Source organism: Bufo gargarizans, chromosome 3 (genome assembly GCF_014858855.1).
Source record: "Bufo gargarizans isolate SCDJY-AF-19 chromosome 3, ASM1485885v1, whole genome shotgun sequence".
Taxonomy (NCBI): Eukaryota; Metazoa; Chordata; class Amphibia; order Anura; family Bufonidae; genus Bufo; species Bufo gargarizans.
In genome coordinates, this window is record NC_058082.1 from 301,059,027 (window position 1) to 301,075,423 (window position 16,397).

General features: G+C 47.7%; 1 protein-coding gene across 2 annotated transcripts in view; it reads right to left on the reverse strand.

The window, feature by feature from the left end:
* The window catches only part of LOC122932497 (Fc receptor-like protein 5), a 133,627-nt gene that overhangs the window by 90,624 nt on the left and 26,606 nt on the right, over positions 1-16,397 (reverse strand). For both annotated transcript variants that reach the window (XM_044286951.1, XM_044286950.1), the window contains exon 2: positions 1,486-1,803. In XM_044286951.1, coding sequence (XP_044142886.1) covers positions 1,486-1,803 — 318 coding nt within the window. The remainder of the gene's footprint in view (positions 1-1,485; positions 1,804-16,397) is intronic.

Genomic DNA, 16,397 nt, shown 5'->3' on the forward strand with positions numbered 1-16,397 from the left:
CATTATACCATACACTACACAAACACCCGCTCATTATACCCTACACCACACAGACCCCCACTTATTATACCCTACACTACACAGACCCTCGCTCATTATACCCTACACTACACAGACACCCGCTCATTATACCCTACACTACACAGACCCCCTCTTATTATACCCTACACTACACAGACACCCGCTCATTATACCCTACACTACACAGACCCCCACTTATTATACCCTACACTACACAGACCCTCGCTCATTATACCCTACACTACACAGACCCCCGCTCATTATACCCTACACTACACAGACACCCGCTCATTATACCCTACACTACACAGACCCCCGCTCATTATACCTTACACTACACAGACCCCCGCTCATTATACCCTACACTACACAGACCCCCGCTCATTATACCCTACACTACACAGACCCCCGCTCATTATACCCTACACTACACAGACCCCCGCTCATTATACCCTACACTACACAGACCCCCGCTCATTATACCATACACTACACAAACACCTGCTCATTATACCCTACACTACACAGACCCCTGCTAATTATACCCTACAATACACAGACCCCCGCTCATTATACCATACACTACACAAACACCCGCTCATTATACCCTACACTACACAGACCCCCGCTCATTATACCCTACACTACACAGACCCCCGCTCATTATACCCTACACTACACAGACCCCCGCTCATTATACCCTACACTACACAGACCCCCGCTCATTATACCCTACACTACACAGACCCCCGCTCATTATACCCTACACTACACAGACCCCCACTTATTATACCCTACACTACACAGACCCCCACTTATTATACCCTACACTACACAGACCCTCGCTCATTATACCCTACACTACACAGACACCTGCTCATTATACCCTACACTACACAGACACCCGCTCATTATACCCTACACTACACAGACCCCCGCTCATTATACCCTACACTACACAGACCCACCGCTCATTATACCCTACACTTCACAGACCCTCGCTCATTATACCATACACTATACAGACCCCCGCTCATTATTCCATACACTACACAGACCCCCGCTCATTATACCCTACACTACACAGACCCCCGCTCATTATACCCTACACTACACAGACCCCCGCTCATTATACCATACACTACACAAACACCCGCTCATTATACCCTACACTACACAGACCCCCGCTCATTATACCATACACTACACAGACCCCCGCTCATTATACCATACACTACACAAACACCCGCTCATTATACCCTACACTACACAGACCCCCGCTCATTATACCCTACACTACACAGACCCCCGCTCATTATACCATACACTACACAGACCCCCGCTCATTATACCATACACTACATGCCCATTACATGTTCAGCCACCTTTCTTTATATCTTTATCTATAACGTTCATTCTTTTTTCTTGCGGAGAATGGTATGAACCCTGCAGAGTATATTTTACCTTGTACTTGGAGATTATAATTTTCTTGTAAGATCAGGTTTCCTCCTACATTGCGTACGGTGACGGTATAGATGCCGCTGTTGTTTTTGGTGACGGCTGTTAGGGTCAGGTGTCCGTCCTTTGATGTATTATCATTAGTGAATTTGGTGATGTTGTATCTTCTCATCTTGCAGCGTACACTTCTTGAGATCGGTGATGATGAGGATCCATTGTAGCTCCATTCCCAGATAAACACATCACACTTGTCTTTTTCCGTGCTCAGGTTATATCTCAGGGGGAGGAGAACATCGGAGCCTGAACGGGTGAATATATCCTCTCCTGTGGGTACAGAGAAGAACATTCAATGAAGATATTGTTCTGTATGATAACCACATGAATGATATTATAACATGTTAATATAAGAGTCCTCCACAGGCGTCTACACACACTCCTGGCACACTCCTATCTCTATAAGAAGTTATATGCCTTGCCTAGGTTGTAATGGGCATTGTAGATCCTGTGGCTAGGTTTGGGGAGGCCCTAACGCTACGCTGGGTCCCCCGGACACCGTCGAGGTGTCACCACGTGTTGCTGCTCTCCAGAAGGGATGGTAAGGCGTGGTGCACCCCAATGGGAGATAAGTCCAGAGAGTCCGGGTCTGCAGTAACCAGGGGGCTTCTTTACTGGAGGGATTCAGGTGCCAAACAATACAGGCGAGGCACAGGGCTGCATACCTCCCAACTGGTGAAAAGAAGGAAGAGGGACATTATGTGCGGCGCGCAAAGCACATCTGTGGCAATTGTTTCCCACACTAGGCCACACCGCTAACTCTGCCCAAAACATAACTAAATAACCAATCCCACCCAGTCCATTAAATGCCCCCACATACTAATTATTCCTCCTACATGCCACCGCACAGTGGATATGCCAACATTGTGTCTCCTTCACAGATTATGCCCAGATATGTGCCCCCTCACAGTAATATGCCCAGGATTGTGCCCCCTCACAGTAATATGCCCAGGATTGTGCCTCCTCACAGTAATATACCCAGATATGTGCCCCCTCAGAGTAATATGCCCAGGAATATGCCTCCTCACAGTAATATACCCAGGATTGTGCCCCCTCCACAGAAAGTAAACATGGTGACCCCAGTAGTATAAATGGTCCCCTATAGTGCCCCCAGTAGTATAAATGGCCCTCTATGGTGCCCCCAGTAGTATAAACGGCCCTCTATAGTGCCCCCAGTAGTATAAATGGCCCCTATAGTGCTCCCAGTAGTGTAAATGGCCCTCTATAGTGCCCCCAGTAGTATAAATGGCCCCCTATAGTGCTCCCAGTAGTATAAACGGCCCTCTATAGTGCCCCCAGTAGTATAAATGGCCCCCTTTAGTGTCCCCAGTAGTATAAATGGCTCCCTATAGTGCCCCCAGTAGTACAAATGGCCCCCTATAGTACCCCCAGTAGTATAAATGGCCCTTTATAGTGCCCCCAGTAGTACAAATGGCCCCCTATAGTGCCCCAGTAGTATAAATGGCCCACTATAGTGCCCCCAGTAGTATAAACGGCCCTCTATAGTGCCCTAGTAGTATAAATGGCCCCCTATAGTGGTCCACTAGTATACACGGCCCTCTATAGTGCCCCCAGTAGTATAAATGGCCCCCTATAGTGCCCCCAGTAGTATAAACGGCCCTCTATAGTGCCCCAGTAGTATAAATGGACCCCTATAGTGCCCCACTAGTATACACGGCCCTCTATAGTGCCCCCAGTAGTATAAATGGCCCCCTATAGTGCTCCCAGTAGTATAAATGGCCCCCTATAGTGCTCCCAGTAGTATAAATGGCCCCCTATAGTGCCCCCAGTAGTACAAATGGCCCCCTATAGTACCCCCAGTAGTATAAATGGCCCTTTATAGTGCCCCCAGTAGTACAAATGGCCCGGTCTGGCAGGCCACCCACAACCAAATACTGGACCTGTTGAATTTAGTAGCCTGTCTCTGTCCAGTGAATCTACCAAGGTTATATTGGTAGCTGGTACTCCCGGTCTCTGAGTTGCTCCCTGGCTTGGAGTGAAGGTTGCTTTGTGGGCAGGGATCAGCGGTACTCTGCCCTGGTACCAGCGCTACCATGGAAGAAGCCTGGTTGGAGCCTGGTTGTTGGAGGGGGAGACCGACTGTCTCCGCTCCCAATACAGTGTCCTGCTGCTGGGGAATGGAGACTGGGCTCTCTATTCCCTGCTGGACACTCTGCCGCTGGGGGACAGGACCGACTGTCTCTGCACCCTGTAACTCTGCCTGCCTCTGGGGAATGGAGACTGGGCTCCCAATTCCCCAAAAATCATGCTGCTGCTGGGGGGCAGGAACAACTACCTCTGCCCCCTGTAACTCAGCCTGCCGCTGGGGAGGGAGGACGCTGCTCTCCTCTCCCTGCATTTCACACTGCCGCTGGGGAATGGAGACTGGGCTCCCTCTGTCCCGCAACTGTAACTTCCGGTGGAGGTCCACCCAACGTGGCAGCTGACCGTCACCTTCTGCCCGGTATAGTAGGGTCTTGAACACTAGACTCCTCACGAACTTCACGGATTTCTAAGCTGGATTGGGTCCAAAGAAGTTCAGCCGCAACCACATCATACGGTCAAATTCCTCAACAGAGTATCTGTACTCCACTGCTGGTTCCATCCTGGTGCTTTTAGGGTCGCTGTACTGAGACATGCGTTGCCCTTAAGTTGTAAAATCCAAAGAAATGGTGTCTCCTGTAGCTGTCCTTCTGGCTGTAGGAACGCTCCCGCTGCTTGCCACCAATGTAACGGACCGTTTCAGCAGACAAGGGGTTAAAATCCGTTTAGGCGATATGCCCCTTTCTGAGAGACAGGCACAGCTACTGCAGAACACCAAACTCCCGAACTGGATACAAAATAGCACTCCAAACTGGAACCTCGCGAATAGCTGCCAGCAGATGAACAGGAAAAGCATACAATCAGCTTACACTCCTGGCAATCAGTCTCTAACAGCATACAGGGAATCCCCCCAATAACGAGACAAGGCTCCGTGTTGAGGGTCAAGCAGTGGTCTGACTGTACATCAAGTACAGCCTCTTTTATCCATAAAAAACAAACATAGTACTGCCCACAGGGTTTTGAAATTCAACCAATCAATATCTTACAACACACACAATGCAAGTACAGCAACCAATCGTTCACGCCCCCCAGAGGACCAGAAGGAAGACTGCGACACAGAACAGATACAACACATCCCCACAATGCATCATGGTTTCCTCCTCTCTGTCCCGGAGACAACCGAGGGCAATCCAATTATTAGTGCAAAGGGAGATCGCCAATACACATGTGGAGACAACAGGACAGACATCACCATTTAAACACACAATGGCACAATGGGATAATAGAAACACACCCAGCATATTGCATATAAGGGAGTATGGCGCGGATGCTAGACACTTAATTGAGAGAGACTTTTATGTTGACGATGGACTTAAGTCTTTACCTACAGACTGAAGAAGCCATAGACCTGCTCCAAAGGACACAAGGTATGCATTCTGAGGCTAACCTCAGACTACACAAGATTGCCTCAAATAGTGTTGCTGTTATGAAAGCCTTTCAACCTGGCAATCATGCCACAGGGTTTAAGGACTTAAATATGGGAATAGACATGCTACCTATACAGAGAAGTCTGGGCCTACGGTGGGACCAATTAAAGGACACTTTCAGCTTTCAAGTCAGCTCTACAGACAAGCCATTTACCAAGCGTGGTGTTCTGTCAGTGGTAAACAGCCTATGCGATCAAATGGGATTTGTGGCTCCCATCACCATAGAAGGTAAAGCCTTACTTAGACAGCTCTCAGAGTCTATTAAAGATTGGGATGCTTCACTGTTATCTGACAAGCTTTCAAAGTGGGAGTCCTGGAAGCAATCTCTACACGCCTTTGATAGAATCTATATACCATGCTGCTATACCTCAGCTTCCCTTGCTGAGCCGGAGAAAAGAGCTTCACATCTTCTCAGACGCATCTACTGAGGCCATTGCGGTTGTTGCCTACCTCAAGGTGAGAGACTCTTCTAATAAAACCCACATAGGGTTTCTGTTTGGGAAAGCCAAGTTAGCACCTAGGCCTGAGCACACAATACCTAGACTTGAACTTTGTGGGACTGTGCTAGCTGTAGAAATCTGAGATTTCATATTACGCGAGCTAGACATTCAGATAGATGACACCAAATTCTACACAGACAGTAAGGTTGTTCTGGGCTACATATACAACCAGACTAAACGTTCCTATGTCTACGTCAGCAACCGTGTAGAAAAAATCAGGAAATCATCTAAACCTGAACAATGGCATTATGTCCCATCTGAAATTCATCCTGCAGACCATGCTACTAGGCCAGTGTCTGCAAGTGATTTGCAAATTCTTCCTGGTTAACAGGTCCTGAATTCCGGCTGGATCACACAGAAAAGACCATAGCTGACGTCTTCGGTCTTCTAGAACCTGACAAGGATGCAGAGAACCCAACTATCCTTACCCCAGCTACCCTGCTTACCCGGAAGCTTGGGTCCGTTCCTGTTCCACCTGGAAACTTTAAAGATGGAAATCTGTGCTTTGATCAGTGGAAGCGAGTACAAAACCTTGCCAACCACTTTTGGAATCGTTGGAAGATGGAGTATCTTTCCACTCTGCAAGGACGCAGCAAATGGCAACGACAGTACCCTAACATACAAGGTGGAGATCTCGTTCTGCTCAAGGACCAGCAAGCCAAAAGAATCGAGTGGCCTATGGGACTTATTGTGAAGAGTGTTCCTAGTGATGACGGTAAGGTACGCAAGGTGGAGGTGAAAGTTCAAAGACAAGGAACTGTAAAGACTTTCATCAGGCCTATCATGGGACTTATTCTGCTCTTGCCCTTTGGAGAATGAACTTATTTGCCTAGGCTGCTTAATACTGCCTGAAACTTCAAGCAAGAAGTGTTTAAACTTTACTTGATACACTTGAAGCCTTACATTTTAGTTGTTGCATTATATGCCTGTTCTCTTTATGTTTTTCAGGTCCTCGGACATCAAGAAAATTGCACTGTTGTTTATTTGCATTATATAACTATAACAAAACAATAACAAATACAGGTGCACTCTGCAGTCTCACTAAACCCTCAAACTGGCTCCTGGTATCGCCCATACGGCTCAGGTAGGAGAGCGTTAGGTCTCGGGCTACTTGAGAAACCTTGGCGTGGTGCCCGGACTTAGACATGTTCTACACCGTAGGACATGTTGACTAATCTCTCAATTTTAAAATCAGTTTGAGGGTTTAGTGAGACTGCAGAGTGCACCTGTATTTGTTATTGTTTTGTTATATTGTTATATTGATTATGACATACGCACTTGTTACCTTGTGTGAGATGTCTATTGTGGTACTTGTGGTTCGCCGCGGGCATCCTCCACCGTATGCATTTTGCTGGGGATCGCCATTAGCAACGGGCCACAAGTGCAGGATTTGCTCCCCTGTATATATGCACGACTGCATGTGGGTTTGAGCACCTCCTGCTAATGCCTCCCTGTCTTTTTAGTTTGCATTATATAACTACCGTTATGGTTTAAATAGTGAAATTTTCAATGCCAGAAAGGGAGTGTGCTGCTACGCAGTTAAATGTATATAGTTTAATTCATTGAACCATTCATATATTCTATATTTGCTTATATGCTCCCATCTAGGGCCGTTTTTGGTAATGCACTTGTTTTTCTGGTTCGTCATATCTGTCATTCATTTCATTGCTCCACCCCTTCTTCTGTATACATCACTTCCTGTATCTTCATTCTCCTCCAGACATTTGCACAGGTACACATGTATTCTCATGTAAGCTTACAAAAGCATCATCTTTTGACCGCACAATACCGGAATCCATCTGTTCTGCTGTACTCTGTTATCTGGCTTCAGAATAAAGCAACTCGGTGTTGGTGAGTTCAAGCTATCTGATAAGGATTGCCCGCAGTGCTTATATCTGCTTATACAGGCCAGGCATAGAGGCCTCACTAGGATAAATCGCTATTAAATCGCTATTACAACAATCGGAGTCAGAATATGTACAAATAGTCCAACAACATAGACACTGACATACTAGAGGGGGATCAGTGACAAAAATTTCAACAAAAAATATGTATCTTAATCAGGGGACATTTTTTTGTGTCTTAAAGGGAAATTCTCTGAACTGTGCCCTGTTGGATAAATGTTAGAAAATGTTATTTTAGGCCACGGGCATACGGGCCTTAAAAATTAGGCATTCACCGGACGTAAAATAAATTCTGATTATGTGACTCGAGGTACATTATGCGGTCAATGGATACAAATTTTACTGTAGGCCACTGGACTACAGGCCCCAAACATTAGGCATTCACCGGACAGAAAAGATGAAGTGATTATGTGGCCGGAGGTATATTACACGGTCAATGGATATCAATTTTACTGCAGGCCAGTATAAATACAGGTCAAAAAATATTAAATTGGATTAAAAACATTGCTAACGAAATCCCCCCTGTTGAAAAAAACCCTAATGATAATAGTTGAAATTTGATAACATGTGGTCGTCACTGGTGTTGAATTTCTCCAGCGTACATAAAAGAACAAGTAAGTATGTGGCTGGAGGTAGATTACACGGTCATTGGATATCAATTTTCCAGCAGGCCAGTGTACTACAGGCCCCAAAAATTATGCATTCAGTGTACATAAATGAACAAGTCAGTGGCTGAAGGTAGATTACACGGTCGCTGGATATCAATTTTCCAGCAGGCCAGCGTACTACAGGCCCCAAAAATTATGCATTCAGCGTACATAAAAGAACAAATAAGTATGTGGCTGGAGGTCTATTAGATGGTCAATGGATATAAATTTTACTGAAGGCCAGTACAAATACAGGTCAAATACATATGTTTAAAAGAACAAAAAATATAAAATTGGATTAAAAACATTGCTAACGAAATCCCCCCTCTTGAAAAAAACCCTAATGATAATAGTTGAAACACGTGGTCCTCACAGGTGTTGAATTCCTCCGAGGCCAAAAACATTAGGCATTCAAGGGACAGAAAAGGCTTTTTATGGCGCTGTATTTACCTAAGACAGGGACCAATATTTGTTCTGGGTGGTGGCGGATATTTATGGGCTGGCATGAGTAAATTCAATTAAACGTGGTCGTCACAGGTGTTGAATTCCTTCGAGATCAATGCCTCAATCATTCTTAGCCATGTGAGGTAGTCCACACTGTCGTGAGCTAGGCGAGTGCCCTTATCGGTCATGATCCCCCCTGGACAAGCGGCAAGTCAACAGTTCCATGGCAAATTGTGCCAGCTCTGGCCACAGGTCAAGCCTGCACACCCAGTAGTCCGGGGTTCCTCACTTCTCAGAGCGTCCACATCGGCCGTTAACCCGATGTAGTCAGACACCTATCGGTCTAGGCGTTCCCTGAGGCTGGATCCGGAGGGCGGCTGTCGATGGGTTGGCTGCTAGAATGATCTCATATCCGAAGTGACCAACACATCTTCAAACTGCCCTCTTCTTGCATGCACTGTTGGATTGGTACCCGCAACTGTTTCTCTGTGAGTGGAAATTCCACTGCTAGCGCCCGCAAAAGCAGAATGCAGCATTTCTCGAAGCAAGGCCTAGAAGTGCTGCATTCTGACAGCCCTCTGTGATGCTGGTAACATGTCCGCCATTTTGTGTTTGTACCGGGGGTCTAAGAACATTGCCACCCAGTACTGGTCCTTGCCCTTTATGCTTAATATATGGGGTCCCCATTTGCAACTAACTAACTGGAAGCGGTGGAGTGGCCTGGTTCCTGCTAATTGTCCAGGATAATGTCGTCCTCGGTCTCCAGCCCCCGAGCGACGGACAACACTAGGGAATCCCAGAAACGTTTAAAGCCTGCTGTTTTCGCTCCTCCTCCCCCACGGCACCATCCTCCTCTGACTCCTCTTCCGACTCCTGCTGACTTGTCTCAGATGGAGTAGCCCCGCTGTAAATTCATCCAGCATTGCGACTTCCTCGTCTTCCTGCTCCTCGACGGCTTAATCAATGACACGACGCAATGCACGCTCCAGAAAGAAGGCGTAAGGTACGAAGTCACTGATGGTGGCCTGGCTGCGACTGACCAGTTTGGCCTGGCCGCAGAAGTCTGCATGCGTTGTGCATGAGCAGCCACTGGCGCAGTGAAAAGAAACCAAGCTCCCCAGAACCTGTCCTGCCGCAGAGTTCGTACAGGTAGTCGTTAACTGCACATTTCTGCTGGAGCAGCCTATCAAGCATATACAAGGTGGAGTTCCAGGGCGTCGGGCAGTCACAAATCAGATATCTGACGGCCCGGTGGTGTCGCGGCTGAACGTCAGCAAGATGAGCCTTGGCCGTGTAAGATCTTCTAAAATGGCCAGAGATTTTCCTGGCCTGCCGCAAAACGTCCTGAACCCGGGGTATTTGGCAACGAATCACTGCACGACTTAGTTCATGACGCGTGCCATGCACGGCACGTGTGTCATTTTGCCCTGTTTCAGCGCGCTCAGCAGATTGGCACCGTTGTCACACACCACTTTACCAACTGTGACCGCAGAGCTGAAAGCAGTGCAGGACCGGTGTGGCTCTTGGCTTCCAGGCACAACAGATGCAGCACAGCATGGCAACGTCTCACCTGGCACGTCTAATAGGTTTTGGGGAGCTTGGGGAGTTCAGCGGAAGAGGCGGTAGCAGTGGAAAAGGAGGAGTCAGCCGAGGAGGAGACGGAGGATGGAGTAGGAGGAGGAGAAGAGGCCGGCCTGCATGCAATCCGTGGCGGTAACACCAAATCCACACGGGTGCCACGGGTTGCATGCTTGACGGCCGTCAGAAGGCTCACCCAGTGGGCAGTAAAAGTTATGTACCTTCCCTGCCCGTGTTTGCTAGATCACATGTCTGTGGTCAGATGTATATTGGCACCGACACTGTGTGCCAGATATACATTCACTTGCCGCTGAACGTGGCCATATAGCTCTAGGATGCCCTTCTGGGAGAAATATTTCCTTACGGGGACCTTCCATTGCGGTGTGCCAATGGCCACAAATTTTCTAAAGGCCTCCGAGTCCACCAGTTTATATGGCAGTAGTTGGCGGGCTAGCAGTTCCGACAAGCCAGCGGTCAGCCGTTGGGCAAGAGGGTTATCCGGCGTCATCAACTTTTTTCGCTCTAACATTTGGGCCACGGAAGCCTGCCTTCTGCCAGATGAATGCGACAACGGCATGGTGGAAGGTGAAGTGGAGGACAAATGGGAGGCGAGAGGAGAAGGGGAAGGAGAAGAGGCAGGACGTGGAGCACCAGGAGTGTGTCTTTGTGGGTTCTGACGGTGTTGCTTCCACTGGGCTCGGTGATGGGAGGCCAGGTGCCTTCTTAAGGCGGTCGTCTCTAGGTGAGTGTTGGGCTTACCGTTGACAGCACAGGCTGCAGATGGCAACACTATTGTCAGCAGTTGACACGTTAAAAAAATCCCACACTGCGGAGCCATGTGCCAGCATCCTGGGAGCGCCATATGTGACCGTGCATGGTGGATGGCTCGCTCAAGATACATTTGCTGTCTGCTTTTTGGCTCCTGTGCACTGTGAGTTCTGCCTGCTTCTCCTCCTTCTCCCTCTTATCTGCTCTCCCTCTGAACTCCCCTCCTCTTCTTCTCTTGTGGGCACCCACGTGACGACACGTCATCATCGTCACCTTCACCACCACTGACATTAGAGATCTCGGAGAAGGCAGCAACAGCGGGGACCACCCTCCTTGGGCTGATCTGGGTACTGTCGTCAGACTGCTGGGTGGCGACCATTCAAACCTCCTCTTCCTGATCCGATGCCGCTGCGCATCAGTAAGGTTTTGGATTGGATGGGAAAATAATTCCTCTGACTCGAGCAGAGGGAATATGGTGGTGGTGGTGTCTTTGGGGGTGCACACAGCAGAGGTGGAAGGCTGAGTGAGCCACTCAACCAACTCTGTTGCGTCCTTTGACGTAATCGCACGCGCCTTCTGTACATGCCTGACCTCTACACCCCTACGGAATGGCCTGCCTCTTCCTCCGCCTGTCCTTTTCAAAATGATCCTGTGACAAAAGTCCCTATAGAAGAGCAGTATTTGTGGAAAAAGGTATATAACACCCCTGCCTCAACCAATCACTTTTTTGGGGGGGCAACTGGTATATCACACCAGTAGAAATTATTTGTTCCAATGTCATTTGTCACTATCTGTAGCTGAGGTAACGCAGCAAAACCGCAAACAACTGCTGCACTACCCAACTACACTATATAGAAAGTATATTATTGGTATATAAAATCCCTGCCTCAATCAGTTTTTTTTTTGGGGGGGGCAACTGGTAAATCACACTAGTTGCAATTAGTTGTTCCAATAGTGTTTGTCCCTCTGTGTGGCTGCAGTATCTCAGCAGAACCGCACACAACTGCTGCACAAAACAGATGCACTATATACTTTCTATGTTAGAAAGTATATTATAAGTATATCACACTCCTCTGTGTATCACATCTATCGATAGCGCACCTGTACCAGTCCTTAAAAGCACTTTTGTGGCCCTATTAGCCGGCATTTGGTGTCCCTAACAGCCTGTCCCTGCTCCACACAGCAACCTCTCCCTACACTGGTAAAACACTGAATGTAAAATGGCGGCCAGATCAGGTTTATTTAAAAGGTGGGGGGGTGTCCATGTGCTGAAACATCTCAATTGGCCGTCCTGTACCACCTGATAGATGTGTCATGGTGCAAAGTTCTTCACAATGTAAAAGAATATGGCGCCGGCGGATATCGCCATATGTTCGCCTGTTCGGCGAACCGCCAAAGAGCAAAGTTCGCCGCAAAACGACCGCCAGGCGAACACCAAGGCCATCTCTAGTTGGGGCATATAATTATATATTTATTGCAATAGATTGCGGTGGCTCACTCGTAATTAGTTATGGTATGGTGCTACAAGCTCAAGTAGAGGGGATCACCCAACCCTCGATTAAAAAGTGGAAATAGAAAGAATGGGCGAGCACTCATACATTTGATCTCAGATTGAAGTATGCAGAAAATGTATTAATCTCTATACATATCCCCATAAAATATCTAAAACAATAAGAGTAATAAAACAATCAAGATATACAATGGCATATAATAATCAAACAATCAAAGTATTCAGTGGCATATCGTGCATAACATTTCAGATGGTTCAGACTGCACACCTGGACTTTTATATATTGTCTATTACTATATGCAACTGTTTGTAAATGCAAAAAGGAGTCTCCTTTATATCTCTGTCCCAGGGTAGAAAAGTGAATGTCACTTCAGGTGCTAATGTTGCACTTATCACAGAAACGCAATATGTTCATATATCAAACGATAAATTCAAGTGATACTGTGCTTAAAGTCTCTCTTTAGATATCCTTTAAAAATAAAGGTAAAATCTTTATCAATGTTCGGCTTACCGTATGGTGCCAGTTGTCTCCCGATCGCTTGGTACGGAGCTTTGAGTATTTGCCGGCGTGCTCGTTATTCTCCTTGAGCCAAGCAGATTTAGATCTAGCGGGAGTTCCAAAGATCGCGGGAGTTCACACTCTATACCGCGAATTCCTTCGATATGAAGATCGAGGAGAAGAATATTTGTTCCTTTTTTTTTCTTCAATAATTTTTCTGTATGGCTGTAACGGATCTCCTAGCACCCTGACCGGGTACCTCTGTCGATAGATGCTCCTAGTGCTTCCCGAGGACTCCAAGCACTCCACCTGACACCGTAAGCGCTGCGGACCCCACGAACCGCCGAAGCTTGGTTGAGGTCTCACCGTCTTCTACCCACCCTGGACCTACGACAAGGCTCCAGGCTCCAGTGGGTGAACCTCTCCTAAAACCAGAGAGCAGGAACAGCTCTTACAAGAGCTCGTAGTTATGCAGGGGAGTATAGCAAATCTTTAGCGTATAGAAATCCCCAGTGTTGATCAGTTACACAAACACCAGCCTCAACATGATGAAGGATAAAACAGGCACTCTTTATTGAGGGCTACCCGCCCGTATTTATGCAGGTCCCCATCTGGTGGACACTCCCCTAGGGGACCAGATGGAAGACTGTGACACAGGACAGATATGCAGCAATTCAGGATACACAGACTCAATACATACCCACAATGAATCATGGTTTCCTCCTCTCTGCCCTGGAGACACCCGAGGAGTACTTCAATTATCTCTCAGGACAAAGGGAAATCGCCAATACACATGTGGGGACAACAGGACAGAAATCACCATTTAAACATACAATGTCACAACCCTTACAGTAAACACAGACATTTAACACATCCCCAGATAGCTCAAGTCTGAGTGCATATCATTAGGTGAATGGCACTCAGAGTACACAAATACAATAAAATTAGCTATCTGGGTACCCTCACATAACATACAATACAATTCCAAAGACAGATTTAAGCTGTGCGGCCGGTCTGTCTTCTCCTTTAAAGTTAGTATGGGCCATAATCCTGAGGCAAGAGGCTGGTAGCCAGGCCCCTCCAATACCCAGTGGCGAGGTTGGTTTCACCACACATCTCCCCCTCCCAGGGAAGACTAACCAGATACCTGACCTCATGCCGAGTTAGTCTGGCAGTCCACCCACAACCCAATACTGGACCTGTTGAATTTTGGGGCCTGGCTCTGTTCTGTATGTCCCCAGCTGTTAAGGGGGCATTTGCTACTCCTTGCTTCCTTTTTGCTCTCTAGCTTGGACCTGTAGGTACTTGGTGGGCAGAGGCTGACTGCGCTCTGCCCTGATGCCAGCTCTTCCACTGGGGTAGCCTGTGGGAAGTCCGGCTCAGGAGAAGAGGATAGGGGAGGGCAGAGGCCGACTACGCTCTGCCCAGATGCCAGCGCTTCCGCTGGGGTAGCCTGTGGAAAGTCAGCTTCTGGAGAAGAGGATAGGGGAGGGCAGTGGCCAACTGTGTTATGCCCACATGCCAGTTCTTCCGCTGGGGAAGCCGGTGTGGAGTCAGCCTCTGGAGAAGAGGATAGAGGAGGGCAGAGGCCAACTGCGCTCTGCCCAGATGCCAGCTCTTCCGCTGGGGTAGCTTGTGGGATGTCCGGCTCTGGAGAAGGGGATAGGGGAGGGCAGAGGCCAACTGTGTTCTGCCCCGATGCCAGCTCTTCCTCTGGGGAAGCCTGTGTGGAGTCAGCCTCTAGAGAAGAGGATAGAGGAGGACAGAGGCCAACTGCGCTCTTCCCAGATGCCAGCTCTTCCGCTGGGATGGGGTCAGGGAATCCTATCCCCAAGACCTTGTTGTGGATCAGCTGTGGAGAGGAGGGATCGCTTACCTCCTCCTCCTGGCATTCCTGCGGGGTAAGTGGGAACTCTGTACCGGCCGTCCAGCATCCCGGTAGGCCTGGTGCAGAGACTGCGGTCCCATCTGCATCATTGGAGTTAGCGGTGCTGCCCCCCTGTGGTTGGGGAGAGAGACCGGTTGTCTCCTCTCCCTTCAAAGTACACTGCCGCTGGGGAGCAGGACCAACTGTCCCTACTCACTGAAACTCCGGCTGCCGTTGGGGATCTGGGCCGACTGCCCAGCATCTCTGTAGGGCCGGTGAAGAGACCTCGGTCCCATCTCCATCTGCCATATGGGGTTCCCCCCAGGACCAGTCTATGAGGTCCCCTACCTGTGTAGCTGGTACTGAAGCAGGGGATACTTCAGTCGGGTCTTCCCAGTAAACCTCCACAATATCCTCCCAGCTGAAGGGCTCTGGACCTGGGTCTGACACTCTGCTCTCTCTGCTCTCTCGCTTGCCCTGGAGACACCCGAGGAGTAATTCAATTATCTCTCAGGACAAAGGGAAATCGCCAATACACATGTGGGGACAACAGGACAGAAATCACCATTTAAACATACAATGTCACAACCCTTACAGTAAACACAGACATCCAACACATCCCCAGATAGCTCAAGTCTGAGTGCATACCATTAGGCGAATAGCACTCAGACTACACGAATACAATAAAATTAGCTATCTGGGTACCCTCACATAGCATACAATACAATTCCAAAGGCAGATTTAAGCTGTGCGGCTGGTCTGTCTTCTCCTTTAAAGTTAGTATGGGCCAAAATCCTGAGGCAAGAGGCTGGTAGCCATGCCCCTCCAAAACCCAGTGGCGAGGTTGGTTTCGCCACAATGGCCATACAGTTTATAGGAGGACTTTCAATGCGGGTACGTCCACTTGTTTCACCAAACGCGTTTCGGGTAGATTTACTCTCCCTTCCTCAGTGGTCAAGTGTTTGCCCGCCTAGCCTCCATTTTTATACTCTCTTTGATTAAATCAAGATCGCAAGCACCTGCTATTCAAGCTGTTTTCAATTAGCAGAGGAATAATCCTATAGTGCGTTTTCTTCATATTTCTCCTTGCAGTTTTCATGCGGTTTTTTTGGAGCATATGCGTTTTTTTGCCCAGATGTGATATACCACTGTATGTCATAAAAACCTTATATATGGTTGCTTATGGTCCTAAACACCAATTTTTTCACAATAATGGTGACCAAATAAAATTACATATATAACCATAATAATGCCATATAAATACTGTTCACATATGAATATTAAAATAAATTACTATAAAATTTACTTATAAAATTTATATAAGATTATAACATTAAAATGGAATGGAATTTGATAGATGAGAATGGGTGGGTATCTCGAAACTAAGGGCACGTCGCAGCGCCGATAAACGGCCTGGCATGAGACGTGCACATCTTTATAATGTTTTGATAGGGAGTGTTTATCATACCCCTTCTTTATATTCGCCATATGTTCAGCCACTCTCTTTTTTTGTGGTCTTTTTGTGCGCCCTATATATTGTCTATTGCAAGGGCACTGGAGAAGGTAAATAACCCCGGTGGAGTCGCATGTGTGACAGTCTTCTATCTCCCACTTAAA